This window comes from Sander lucioperca, chromosome 9 (assembly GCF_008315115.2).
Source record: "Sander lucioperca isolate FBNREF2018 chromosome 9, SLUC_FBN_1.2, whole genome shotgun sequence".
Lineage (NCBI taxonomy): Eukaryota > Metazoa > Chordata > Actinopteri > Perciformes > Percidae > Sander > Sander lucioperca.
The window spans coordinates 22282644-22295819 of NC_050181.1; the positions used below are offsets into that span (position 1 = coordinate 22282644).

Consider the following 13176-nt stretch of genomic DNA (forward strand, 5'->3'; position numbering starts at 1 on the left):
TGAGGTAAAATCCTATTATTCCTGGATTAAGATGCATCTGAGTCACGCTTATTTACATCTAGCTACATTTTACACTATTTTTTTCTCAAAAGTATGTTTATTGGCTCTTGTTTATTTTGAGTAAACACTCTAAACATCCCTAAACTTCTAGTGACATAACATTTTCGGTTAAAGGAACAACTTCTAGCATAATGTTAGATACAAATAAGTGGGTGGTAGACTTAAAGGTGTAAGTTCTGACCAGTCATTTATACTGTAACAGTTTGAAATAAAATGTCACAATAAAGTATGTGACCATAGACTGTAGGCTATATGTGACATATGTTTACTGGTTCCACTTATTATTTATTCATCATCTCTATTTCAGACCTGTTCATACTGTTCATAATGTAATATAATACTTATATAATAACATAATACTTATTTATTCCAGCATCCTTTGCACTATGCTCCATAATTAAAATAATAATAATTTATCATAAAAATAATTTACTCCTGCACACTTTGCACTCTTCGTTGCACTACTGCCTCAACCTGTCTATATTGTTTCTGTTTATAGTGTGTATATATTGTTTGTTTTTATTGTTTGTTTTATATGAGTAAGCACATTGTGAGCAATGTATAATCCAAAGCAAAATTCCTCGTATGTGTCCTCATACCTGGCAAATAAAGCTGATTCTGATTTTGATTCTGATTTGATAGGTTGCAGAACTTGGCGTTACATCGGAACTAAAGAGTCTTCCTGTATGTTTTCCGCCCGGACAGTGTCAAAGACGAACCAAAAACCACAGTGCACCCATAGACAGTATATAAGAAGAGTGCACCTTATTCTCTTTTGTATCCAACTCGGCTTTCTGTGGTGTTGTTGTTGTCACATGTATGTTAAACGCGGCTAGCGACCGAAACAGCAGAGTTTCCCTGGAAGAGCTAAAACTACTGAGAGGCTGAGCTCAGCTAACGAGGTGAGTTAACTACCGCCAGTCAGAGAGATATCATGGGCAAAATGCACTCATGTCAATGTTTATTTGTTCTGAGGACGAAGTCAACGCACACCCCTTTAAAAAGTATGTGTGGCTTGCCTTTGTTATATCAGTTCTCTCGGCTTTATAGAGGAGGCTTCATAGTGCATGTAGCCTAAACTCATTTACACAAACAGCATGACGAACAGAAGTGAGTAAGATGTGATAGGACAAGTTGCCATAGACTTATACAGTCACCCATCCCATATTACGATTTAAAAAACATGTATTTTTTAAATACAAATACCTATAAGAAATACAAAATGAAAATGAATACATAAGGACTACAGGTAGAGTAGAGAATAGAGGGTTACACTTTACTTGAAGGTATCTACATAAGAGTGACATGACACTGTCATGAACGTGTCATAAACAAGTCATAAACGTTTATGACATAACGCTTCTTTTAGTAAGGGTCATTCGGTTTTTGTCATGACAAGTTATGGTTAGAGTTAGGGTTAGGGTTAGGGTTCATGTGTCATGACAGTCATGTGTTCATTACACTGTCATGTCACTCTTATGTAGATACATTCAAGTAAAGTGTTATCAAATAGAGTAATGCAGTATTTCATTCATAAATGAAATCTAAAAACCACTGGAAATCTTTTCTATACTTTCAAATCAGCCTGCATTGTTACTTTTTGTATTTTCTATATCAGTCTTTTTATTTCCACATTTTTAAACTAAAGTATCTAACAAATGTAACGCAAAAATCATTTAAAAAAAAAACTGATATGTGAGAAATTAGGAATCTTTTTTTATTGAATTACATTTTATTTTAATTCCTGCCTATGTAAGAAGACTTTAGGTTCAGCTCTGTGTCTGTCTTTGCAGTCATGCTACTGGTGGACCCTGGTCTGTACATCGGCACTGCGGCTGACCTCAATGACAGCCAGGCCTTGACCGATGCAGTTGTCACTCACATCCTGTCTGTGGACTCTGTGGACCCCGCCACCCTGGTTCCTGCAGGTGGGAACTTCCGCAGGAAGTGGATCAATGTTCTGGATGCGGTAACCTCTGACCTTCTGAGTCACATGGACGACTGCTTCCTGTTCATTCGCGAGGCTGTGGATGGAGGCAGGGCTGCACTTGTTCACTGGTAAGGATCAGAGATCAACCCCGTTATTATCTTTCACTTGTCACTCTATAGGGCTGCACAGAATATAATTTTTTTTATTGTCATCTAGGGCTGGACGATTTTTGCTAAAATCATAATCACGATTAATCGAACAAGTTACCTCGATTACGATTATTGAACGATTATTTAAAACAAAAAAATCTTTTCTTATACTGTAAATATGTTCACAGTTATTTTTTCTAATGAAAGAGTGCATAATCCTATCTTTGTGATTCTAAAATAAGGAAACAACACACAGATAGCAATTAATGCTTATTTATTAAATATTTCAAACAACTGAACTGAAATCTAGCAGCAGATTTTACAATGAAATAAAAACGTCTTATAAAAAAGTATTTTATAGTATTTAAGTAAGTATTTAAGTTTTAATGTAAAAAAAAAAAAAAGTTCCCTAAAAATGTAGAAAATAAATATATTATATAATAATAAATAGTATTAGCATCATTTGTTGTTGTTGTATGTGACGCTAAGGTCTAGTGACGATGCCATAAAGACCGTTGCCGTGCTTGCGTCGCTCCCTTACCCCTCCTACCAGTCCCTATGGCCACTTGGCCAGTGGGAATGCAAACGGGAAAAAAGATTTTGGGGGAGAGTAGTTCTTAGAACTGCTTAGAAGTGTACTTTTCCTCTAAAAAGTACAAGTACTATCCGATCGGAAAGCACCTATGGTCGCAGACTGGACGGGGCGGAGTCACGTGACTACACACGTGGCGGCCGTAATATGTTTTAAGGGGAAAGTACATTAACACACAGTGGGCGGCCGCGGAAATATTAATAGGATTAAAAGACCGAAATAACCGACTTGGTAAAATTACGTTGGTTATAGGCTCTGAATTTCGGTTACGATTATTTTTCGATTAATCATCCAGCCCTATTGTCATCGCAATATCAACTGGCCCAATAAACACATCGCGAAACCCTGCGACATGTTGCAATAGACACAAAACTGATTTTTTTCTGTTAGTTGAAAGAAAATATTAGTAGAAAACTGCACTTTAAAATGTAACTGTCACTTATTTTAGTGGTGCCTTTTATATTCAATATAATGTTCAATTTTTCCATAAAAGAAAGTTGGAAATGATTTCCTTTTATTTGTTTTAAATTCAACAAGCAATGTGTTGTATTGTATAAGAATACTGAAAGCAGCATAATGCAGAACTGAGTACATTTTAATATCCGTTTATGTATCGCAAGTAATATCTTTATCGTGATATTCAACAAAATTATCGCATTTCGCATATTTTCCTCATATCGTGCAGCCCTGTCACTCTAGATGGGTTTCCATCCTGTGTTTACTTAACTGATGTAGGGCTGCAACTAACGATTATTTTCACTGTCGATTAATCTGTTGATTATTTTCTCGATTAATTGTTTGGTCTATAAAATGTCAGAAAATTCTGAAAAATGTCGATCGGTGCTTCCCAAAGCCCGAGATGAAGTCCTCAAATGTCTTGTTTTTTCCACAACTCAAAGATATTTAGTTTTTAATATTCACATTTAAGAAACTGGAATTAAATCATTTTTACTTTTCTATTCCAAGAAATGATTCAGACGATTAATCGATTATCAAAATAGCTGGCGATTAATTTAATAGTTGACAACTAATCGATGAATCTTTGCAGCTCTAAATTGATGTGTTGATCATTGGATTATTAGAGTGGTGGCCAAGACATGTACTTACCATGTGCAGTTACTGTCAACTGGGCCTGCAACTCATAACTTGTTATTTTCATTAATAACCAGTTTCAATATTTTGTGTGTGTCAGCCAGGCCGGTCGGAGTCGCAGTGCCACCATCATTACTGCTTATCTGATGAAGAGATACCAGCTGGGCTTCACTGAGGCTTACCACAGACTGAAGACTCTCAAACAGGATGTACAGTAAGTGTGTGTACGTGTGCGTGTGCGTATGCGTGTGTGTGCACACTGCTTCTTGCATTTGTCTTTGGTTTACTGTCTGGCTAAAGTGAGTGAAAGTCACTCTTTTTTTGTAATTTGTGTGAACTGAAGAGTACGTTGTCCGAAAGGACGATATTAGATGCAGGACTGATAATTGATAGCTGGTGGATGTGTTGCAGGGTCAACAGTGGTTTTGAGGAGCAGCTGAGTCTGTACGAGGCTCTGCAGTGTGAAGTGGACACTTCCAGTCCTCTGTACAAACAGTACAGATTGACCAAGATCACAGAGAAGTACCCTGGTAACCACACACACCCCCACACAAAATAGTTTAGTTTGATTAAAAAAAAACATGGCCATTAGTACAGATCAGTAGCCAACACACTGTTTTCTTACATGGATTAATTATTTGTGTATTGATTTTCCGATGTTTTTCTATTGTGTGTGTGTGTGTGTGTGTGTGTGTGTGTGTGTGTGTGTGTGCGCGCGCAGAGTTGCAGCACGTTCCCAGGGAGCTGTTTGCTGCTGACCCTGCCCACTCCAGCTCCTCTGAAGTGTCCTATCGCTGCAGGAAGTGCAGGTGAAAGGTGGAAAAGTTTATACAGTGGCTGAAGAAGGAAAGTTTTATAATGATGCTGAATTCATGTCATACGGGAAATGTGAAAGACCTTGAAGCAGCAAGCTTCACTGTCTTTTTTTCTTCCTAATGCCGACAAGGAAACTTGAAAAGTGTGCATTTATTTCAGAATAAACTATTTTGTTATCACTATGGTGAAAGTAATAATTCAACATTTTAGGAAATACACATCCTGACCCCAGCTCCGTACTTATCCTCCTCCTCTGCAGACGAACTCTGTTCCGTGGCTCCAGTATTCTCAGTCACCCAGTAGGAGAAGGAGCGCCAGCCTTTGGTCACAAGAAGTCCAGTAAACGCACCGGTAAGAACACAACCATACTGTTCATCTCGCCCAGAGGATTTCAAACTGTGAGGCGCCCTCCAAACCAACCCCCAAATAGAAGTAAGGAAAAGAATAATAATAGTCCACAAATCCATAAATAATTTTTGTTATAGAATAGTACTAAAATATTACAAAACATTTAGTACCTGTTCTGTAGCTTTCAATTATATCACATGATCTTCATCAGCAGATGGAGTTTGCCTAGTTGTCATGGAAAATACAATAACATGACTCACGATGGACAGTTTAAAAATAATGATCCAAATGGATGCAGCAGAACCAGAGATGTGGGTCACGTCCGAAATTCCACACTAACATGCTGTTCTGTAGGCTAAAACCGTATGTGAGATTTTTTTTTTGTACGTCCAAAATCTTATTATGAAACCAATAGTACGTGGATTGCATACTATTTCCGGTGAAATACTACAGTGTGCAAACACTGGACAATATGCCAGCATAAGTATCCCACAATGCAATGCGGTCAAACGGCCAGCAAGCAAGGCTGCTTTGTATCGTAAAAAATGCTTTAATTTACAGCTTTAATTTAAAAAGTTTGTGATTTTGTCACCTGCAGCTGTTGGACTAGTGGCTTACCTTTTTCAGTAAGTTAAGCGTTATTTGGCGATGCTGCTAAAGCTGAGGTCGGCAGGGTTGCACAGGAACATATTGCAAGTAATGATTTGAAATATGTTGTTGTCCAGGAGACGTCCGGTGTACATCTTACTTCATTGAACCAGTGCAGTGGATGGAACAAGCTTTACTTGGAGTTATGGATGGACAGGTAATGCATACATACACACATATCAGGATTTAGTGTTACTGAAAAAAATACTTCGAGAACTGCAGAAGGTGCGCCATATTTTTCTCGCAGGCCATTCAGAGCAGACTGGGCTTTTGAGGAGGGGGGTTTAAAGAGACGGGCGCTAAAACAGACAGGCATCTCAGACAGAGGGTTAGCACAAGTATATTCAGACAGACAGTATGGGGAAAATAATTATTGTTATTTGAACTTTAAAGTATGTAATCATGTTCTAGTAGAAACAAAAAAAAAACAAGTATGTGCTGATAAGTGAATGAATGTTAGTCATGATAATCTTTCCATCACTGTAAAGGTCTTAAGTACACATTCTACTTAAAACACAATGTTTATCTGCACTTATGGTACTTCTCTCTTTTGTGTGTGTGTGTGTGTGTGTGTGTGTGTGTGTGTGTGTAGCTGCTGTGTCCTAAGTGTAGCTCTAAGCTGGGCTCATTCAGCTGGTGTGGTGATCAGTGTTCGTGTGGCCGATGGGTCACTCCTGCCTTCCAGCTGCACCGCAACAGAGTGGACGAGATCCGACAACTCAACATATAACACACTCATGAATGTAGTCTCTACAGGCAGAAAAAGAGTTGGCAGACAGCTCATCAACACACAGTCAAGAAGAAATGTAATGTTTATATGTAACACTCATCTTGCACCAGGTAATAAAGAAATGCAGTACAGTACAGTGAGTGACCAGAAGACAAAAAAATCTGCTGCCCCCAAGTGGCCAACCAAAATCAGGTATAGCAGGTTTAAAGCTTGGTGACGATGTGTCACAAAAAGTGAAATTTTTATACAACAGCTAATATTAGAGTACAAAGAGGAGCCCCTTGACAGAATGTATTTATTAAAAAAAAATAAAGGACAGGTGACTGTTCTGTAATACACACAAATCATGTAAATAAATGATAAATAAAAACACATTCCAACATACAAATAAACAAGACATGAGTACAAAAATGTTTCCTGTATGTAATAAATACAACACAATTTTACACCACAGGAGCAAGCTCTAAAAAATTCTACATTGCATGTGCAAATTAAGCTGAGTTGTTGCACATGGAACAAAGGAGTTTTTACTCCTATTGCTCTTGAACCGGGGAACTCTAAATCTGTGACCTGAGGGGAGTGTTACGAACTCTGAGAGAAGGGGGTGGTTTGTGCAGTCTAATATAGAGCGGGCCTTGCAGAGTACTTGCTGGTCAAAGATAGCCATCAAGGGGGACTGTGGGAAACCTATCGCCTTGCCAGCCACCTTTAGAATATGGCTTAGGTGGTTTTTGTCCATGATGTTCAGGTTACTATACCAATCAATCATGGTAAAGGTAAGAACAGGATCAATAAAGGACTTATAAAATAAGGATATTTTCCTATCTACATTAAAAGTGTCTACCTTCCTGAGGAAGTACAAACGTTGCTGTCCCTTCCTACAGACTGCATCACAATTGACATCAAACTTCAGGTTTTTAATCGATGACCGTTCCCAGTACTTATACTATTCAACAAACTCAACTCCAGTTCCTTTATTGAAAGTCTGGGATGGCGGGAGGGATGATTTTCTAAAATCAATGACCATATCCTTGGCTTTTGTGGCGTTTAATTGGAGAATATATTATATATATATTGTATATATAAAAAGATTGCTGCAATGTGTACCTGGCATTCTGTAAATTAATCTGAGATTTTAAATGTGTGCAAGATCATTTGAGGGTGTGCAGATAATTGATGTCAAAGCAAAAATGTAAACTTTGAATGAGGATCCACGAATGACCCTCTACTCCCTTTTTGCTTTAGAACATAATCGCTATGAAACAATATGAATTCATGTCATACGGGAAATGTGAAAGACCTCGAAGCAGCAAGCTTTACTGTCTTTTTTTCTTCCTAATGCCGACAAGGAAACTTGAAAAGTGTGCATTTATTTCAGAATAAACTATTTTGTTATCACTATGGTGAAAGTAATAATTCAACATTTTAGGAAATACACATCCTGACCCCAGCTCCGTACTTATCCTCCTCCTCTGCAGACGAACTCTGTTCCGTGGCTCCAGTATTCTCAGTCACCCAGTAGGAGAAGGAGCGCCAGCCTTTGGTCACAAGAAGTCCAGTAAACGCACCGGTAAGAACACAACCATACTGTTCATCTCGCCCAGAGGATTTCAAACTGTGAGGCGCCCTCCAAACCAACCCCCAAATAGAAGTAAGGAAAAGAATAATAATAGTCCACAAATCCATAAATAATTTTTGTTATAGAATAGTACTAAAATATTACAAAACATTTAGTACCTGTTCTGTAGCTTTCAATTATATCACATGATCTTCATCAGCAGATGGAGTTTGCCTAGTATCTGCTTTACTTTTCGAAATGGATGATCCCCATGGAGGGAGAACCTGGATTTGTAAAGTTGGGACGATTGTTTGTTTTATTCTCAACGATATGAAAAGTGTTGCCACTCCCATTTGTTGCACATTTCCCCCGAAAATCATAGTGCACGACCCGTAAATATGCAGGCAAATGCGGTTGCCTACTATATTAGTCGAGCCAATAGCGCAGTAAGATACTGATGTAGGATTATTATTAACTAATCAGATGTAGCGTATTTAGAACTGTTGTTACACTGATGATTCAGCTGTCAGACACAAGCAGCAGCGGCGGCAGCGCACTTACCAATGCCAGGGACATTCTTTGTGTGATTGACTGTAAGTAGGCCTGCCACGATAACAAATTTTGCTGGACGATAAAGAAAGAAAAATTATTGAATAACACACACACACACACACACACACACACACAGTGTCTGAGTTCTGCTCCTGTGCTTTTATTCTGCTCGCTCAGAATGGTGTTTTGTACGGAGCCCCCCTGGGGTCAGCTGATAAAAAAGAACTAAACCGTGCGCACAGGCTTTGATCTAATGACGTCAGATTCTAGAAGTCTAGTCTGTCCTACAGTGTAAGCCACATTTTCTCCCACACTGAGCACTTTTCACATTATACAAAACACTGTTTGATGTTGTGATATGGTGTAATACTTTTCTGAAAAAAATCATATGGGCATTAACGTGGTACACCTAATTACTGGCAAAAAACGACAATTTAAAATGTACGAGCCTGAGGACAGTTTGTAGGGGACCGCAGATTTGGAACGAGCTTGAGGAAAACTTGAAAGTGTCGTATTCTGTCTCCATCTTCAAGAAAAGCCTCAAGAAAAAATTGCTTATAGGGTGGGACATCATATCAAAAGATGTTAAACACCATATTACAAAATCAGTCCCTGGCTGCAGCGTCTCAATCAGTAGGTGAGGAGACACGTAGCGAACCTACACCAGATGAAATGGCACAGGATAAAATTAGAAAACGGTACGTCAAGATAGTCACAGATCAGCTGGTTTCGACAATATTAAAGGAAAGAGACATGAGATGGACCTTTAGAAACAGACTGGCCTTTGGCCGTCTGTTTAACAGAACGTGGGCCGAAGTCAAGGATGCAGATTTTGATACCAGCTTTGAAAACCTTGACAAGGCCATTTACCAGGACCTCTGCAAGAACTGGGGCAGTGCAGGAGAGATGCATCTCTCCATGCATCTAGAGGTAACAGAACTGGTAGACTGTTTTGCCTACCTAGTCAAAGATCACCTGATAACACGTAGCGAACCTACACAGGATGCACAGGATCAAATTAGAAAACTGCACGTCAAAATATTCACAAACAAGCTGGTTTCACGAATATTAAGGAAAGCAAAAGTGAGATTTGCCATTAGAAACGAAGAGGCCGTTAGCCGTCTGTTTGAAAGAACGTGGGCTAAAGTCGAGGGTGTAGATTTTGGTGCCAGCTGGAAAACCTTTGAAAACCTTGACAAGGCCATTTACCAGGATCTCTGCAAGAACTGGGGCTGTGCAGAAGAGATGCTGGTCTCCATGCAACGAGAGGAAACAGAACTGATATACTGTATTGCCACCCTAGTCAAAGATCACCTGATGACACGCAGCGAACCTACACAGGATGCAACGGCACAGGATCAAATAAGAAAAATGTACGTCGAGGTATTCACAGACAAGCTGGTTTCGCGAATATTAACGAAAGCAAAAGCGAGACGGACCAGAATCCCAGAAGCCACCATTAGCCGTCTGTTTGAAAGAACGTGGGCCAAAGTCGAGGGTGTAGATTTTAATACCAGCTGGAAAACCCTTCACAACCTTGTCAAGGCCATTTACCAGGACCTCTGTAAGAACTGGGGCCGTGCAGAAGAGATAATGGTCTCCATGCATCAGGAGGAAACAGTACTGATAGACTGTATTGCCTCCCTAGTCAAAGATCACCTGATTACTCCACCAAAAAAGTTTAGGACCATCTCCAAGTTCTTCTCAACTGTGGGCAAAGCCATCCCCAACATCTGCGAATGTACCAGGGTGTGTTATCTTTTTGTGGAAAATGCTGTGTTAGACTACCGTAGAAGACGAGATGGTTTTCCACAACAACAGAGGGCCGGTGAGGCCTGAGGGAAACAGAGGGCCGGTGAGGCCTGAGGGAAACCTGGGGGAAACAGAGGGCCGGTGAGGCCTGGGGGAAACCTGGGGGAAACAGAGGGCCGGTGAGGCCTTGGGGAAACCTGGGGGAAACAGAGGGCCGGTGAGGCCTGGGGGAAACAGAGGGCCGGTGAGGCCTGGGGGAAACAGAGGGCCGAAGAGGCCTGGGGGAAACAAAGGGCCGGTGAGGCCTGGGGGAAACAGAGGGCCGGTGAGGCCTGGGGGAAACAGAGGGCCGGTGAGGCCTGGGGGAAACAGAGGGGCCACTCGGGACAGGAACAGAGAGGGGCCACTCAGACGACCAGGCAGGACGTCGAGGGCAGCACCCCTCCGGGGGCCGAGCAGGTCGGCCAAGGCGGAACCCCTTGGGAGGCTGCGCAGGTGAAGGGGCAGCTGGACCGGGACCAGGCGACGGGTCAGTTGGGCCGGGGCCTGGTGACGGGTCAGCTATCCTAACAGGTAACAAATATACAGAATAAACATACAAAAATACGGAAGCCGAGAACGGCCATGAATTTTTTTATTTTTTTTATGCACGGTTATCTCGTGATAACGACTTATTAATTCGTTATATCGATATAACAAAGTTTGTTTTCTCGAGATAACGAATTAATTATTTCGTTATCTCGACATAACAAAGATCGTTTTATCGAGATAACGAATTAATTAATAATGTGCTCGTCTTGAATTCAAACTAATGCGCTGCAACGAACGGCTTCCGTAGCGCCACTGGCTGTAGCTGTAGCCTACCGGTAAGTTGTGCGCCACATTTGTATACACTTTATTAGTTGACTGGGTTTGTTTAGGGGCTACCAGTTAGCAGATGGGAGGCTAACAAACTCTTATATATCCGGCTGCTTCAGCTAAGGTAACGTAAAGGTAGGCTAACGTTAACTTAGCAATGTGATGTGAAACGTAAATAAATGTTTATTCATTAATTTTTTTTTGCTCAGCGCAGCGCAAGCGGCATTTTGCGCTGCGCCCCCACTCTTCCCACTCCCAAACATGGCCAGGACAAAGAATTGCAAAGTAGCAGTTTCTGTTTATTTCGGAGATGAGGCCCCAACACAAACAAAACAATTCTAAAGGCAAACTAAACTTTCCTAAACCAAAACAAAATGTAAAGAAAAGACAAAGCTCTAACCTAGGCTTCTGATAACAAAACAGGAGAAAAAGGGAACAAATCAAAATCAATAATAAAGAAGGCCTTCCAGGACCTGACAATCTGCAGGGTTTTAACAGGCAGGTGTTATTTTATTGTTCACATCAACACAGTCTCACTCCCTACTCGTCAAATGTCTGACGCATGGTCAAGGAACCCTGGCGTTAATTTTCAACGCCAGGGGGGTACCCGCGTTATTTTTCGACGAGGGGGTCCGTCAGATAGACATTCATGTTAATGCCTCACCGTCAGATATCGACGAAAGAAAAAACACGCCCCCTTAACTTGAAATCTGTGACATTTTTTCAACATTATTCACCAGATATTATGGTTTATATGTATTTCTTTTAATGTTATTATTTCGGTCTATTTCGGCCAGGTTTATTTATGTTTTTTAAACTATAACGCTAGATCTATCAACATTTATTTAGATGTTATCATAGTATACATTTCTTTATTTTAATAATATTTAATAATATTATATATTATAATATAATAATATAATACGGTCTTATTACCGTTGACATATTACAGTATACTGTAATACAGAACATTACGATATGATCCGAGCTAGACGCATTCAAAGCCGATATCCCACAATGCAATGCGGGCATTCATTCACAAAATCGGACAGCGATCAGCGGGTTTTTAACGACAGTATCGCTTCAATGTACATATATATAGTCAGTGGTTTAGTCACCAGCAACACGTTGTTCAGTTTTGTTCCAGTAAGTTTATGCACCGCAATAACGTTTAAAAACATCCGTGAAAGTGATTAGTAGTAGTAGTAGTAATTACCGCTCCTCGTCTGAAAGAATGTTGCACGTGAGAATTTACACAATAAAATACCAATAATGAAAAAAATAGTGTTTTATGCTAAGCACTTTGATTTGCCTTATACACTCACCTTGAAGATTATTAGGAACACCCTACTAATAGCGTGTTTGACCCCCTTTCGCCTTCAGAGCTGCCTTAATTCTTCGTGGCATTGATTCAACAAGGTGCTGGAAGCATTCTCTAGAAATATTGGCCCATATTGATAGGATAGCATCTTGCAGTTGATGGAGATTTGTGGGATGCACATCCAGGGTACGAAGCTCCCGTTCTACCACATCCCAAATATGTTCTATTGGGTTGATATCTGGTGACTGTGGGGCCCATTTTAGTACGGTGAACTCAGTCATGTTTAAGAAACCAATTTGAAATGATTCGAGCTTTGTGACATGGTGCATTATCCTGCTGGAAGTAGCCATCAGAGGATGGGTACATGGTGGTCATTAAGGGATGGATATGGTCAGAAACAATGCTCAGGTAGGCTGTGGCATTTAAACAATGCCCAATTGGTACTAAGGGGCCTAAAGTGTGCCAAGAAAACATCCCCCACACCATTACACCACCACCACCAGCCTGCCCAGTGGTAACAAGGCATGACGGATCCATGTTCTCATTCTGTTTACGCCCAATTCCGACTCTACCATCTGAATGTCTCAACAGAAATCGAGACTCATCACCTCTCATTCAACCATTTCACAAGCTGAGGAAAGGGTCGTGACATGGTTCACAGGGTATCAGAGGTCATAACTGATGAACCAATCCATCGGCTCTGCTCCTAAAGGCACCTTGGTGTTCATATGGACAACACCTTTGGCTGGAAGGCCCGTGTTCAAAGTGTG

The 13176-nt window shown here is 40.4% G+C and overlaps 1 protein-coding gene and 1 long non-coding RNA gene across 3 annotated transcripts; one reads left to right on the plus strand and one right to left on the minus strand.

Annotated features, from left to right (window-relative positions):
• The first annotated feature begins 798 nt into the window (after positions 1-798).
• On the plus strand, positions 799-6685 carry dusp12 (dual specificity phosphatase 12). Of its 2 annotated transcripts, none has more exons than XM_036005229.1 (8): positions 799-954; positions 1842-2118; positions 3924-4037; positions 4235-4353; positions 4545-4632; positions 4899-4990; positions 5713-5792; positions 6228-6685. In XM_036005229.1, exons 2-8 carry the CDS (start codon positions 1856-1858, stop codon positions 6363-6365), a joined length of 894 nt encoding a protein of 297 aa, XP_035861122.1. In that variant the 5' UTR covers positions 799-954; positions 1842-1855; the 3' UTR covers positions 6366-6685. The 2 variants fall into 2 exon arrangements, with proteins under 2 accessions (XP_035861122.1, XP_031166232.1); XM_031310372.2 differs by having other exon boundaries at positions 802-962; positions 1854-2118.
• Positions 6193-11794, minus strand: LOC116057764. The gene is made up of 3 exons (XR_004106882.2): positions 11607-11794; positions 7846-7850; positions 6193-6227 (listed from the first exon to the last, which is right to left on the minus strand). It is a non-coding gene; the product is annotated as an uncharacterized LOC116057764 (long non-coding RNA).
• Positions 11795-13176: the final 1382 nt, after the last annotated feature.

What these genes read in the sequence shown, in the direction of transcription:
- dusp12 (XM_036005229.1), top strand. Translation starts at nt 1,856, where the DNA reads ATGCTACTGGTGGACCCTGGTCTGTACATCGGCACTGCGGCTGACCTC. An exon ending in GAAGTCCAGTAAACGCACCG is followed by an intron (nt 4,991 to 5,712) that starts GTAAGAACACAA and finishes GTTGTTGTCCAG; the next exon opens with GAGACGTCCGGTGTACATCT. An exon ending in TTGGAGTTATGGATGGACAG is followed by an intron (nt 5,793 to 6,227) that starts GTAATGCATACA and finishes GTGTGTGTGTAG; the next exon opens with CTGCTGTGTCCTAAGTGTAG.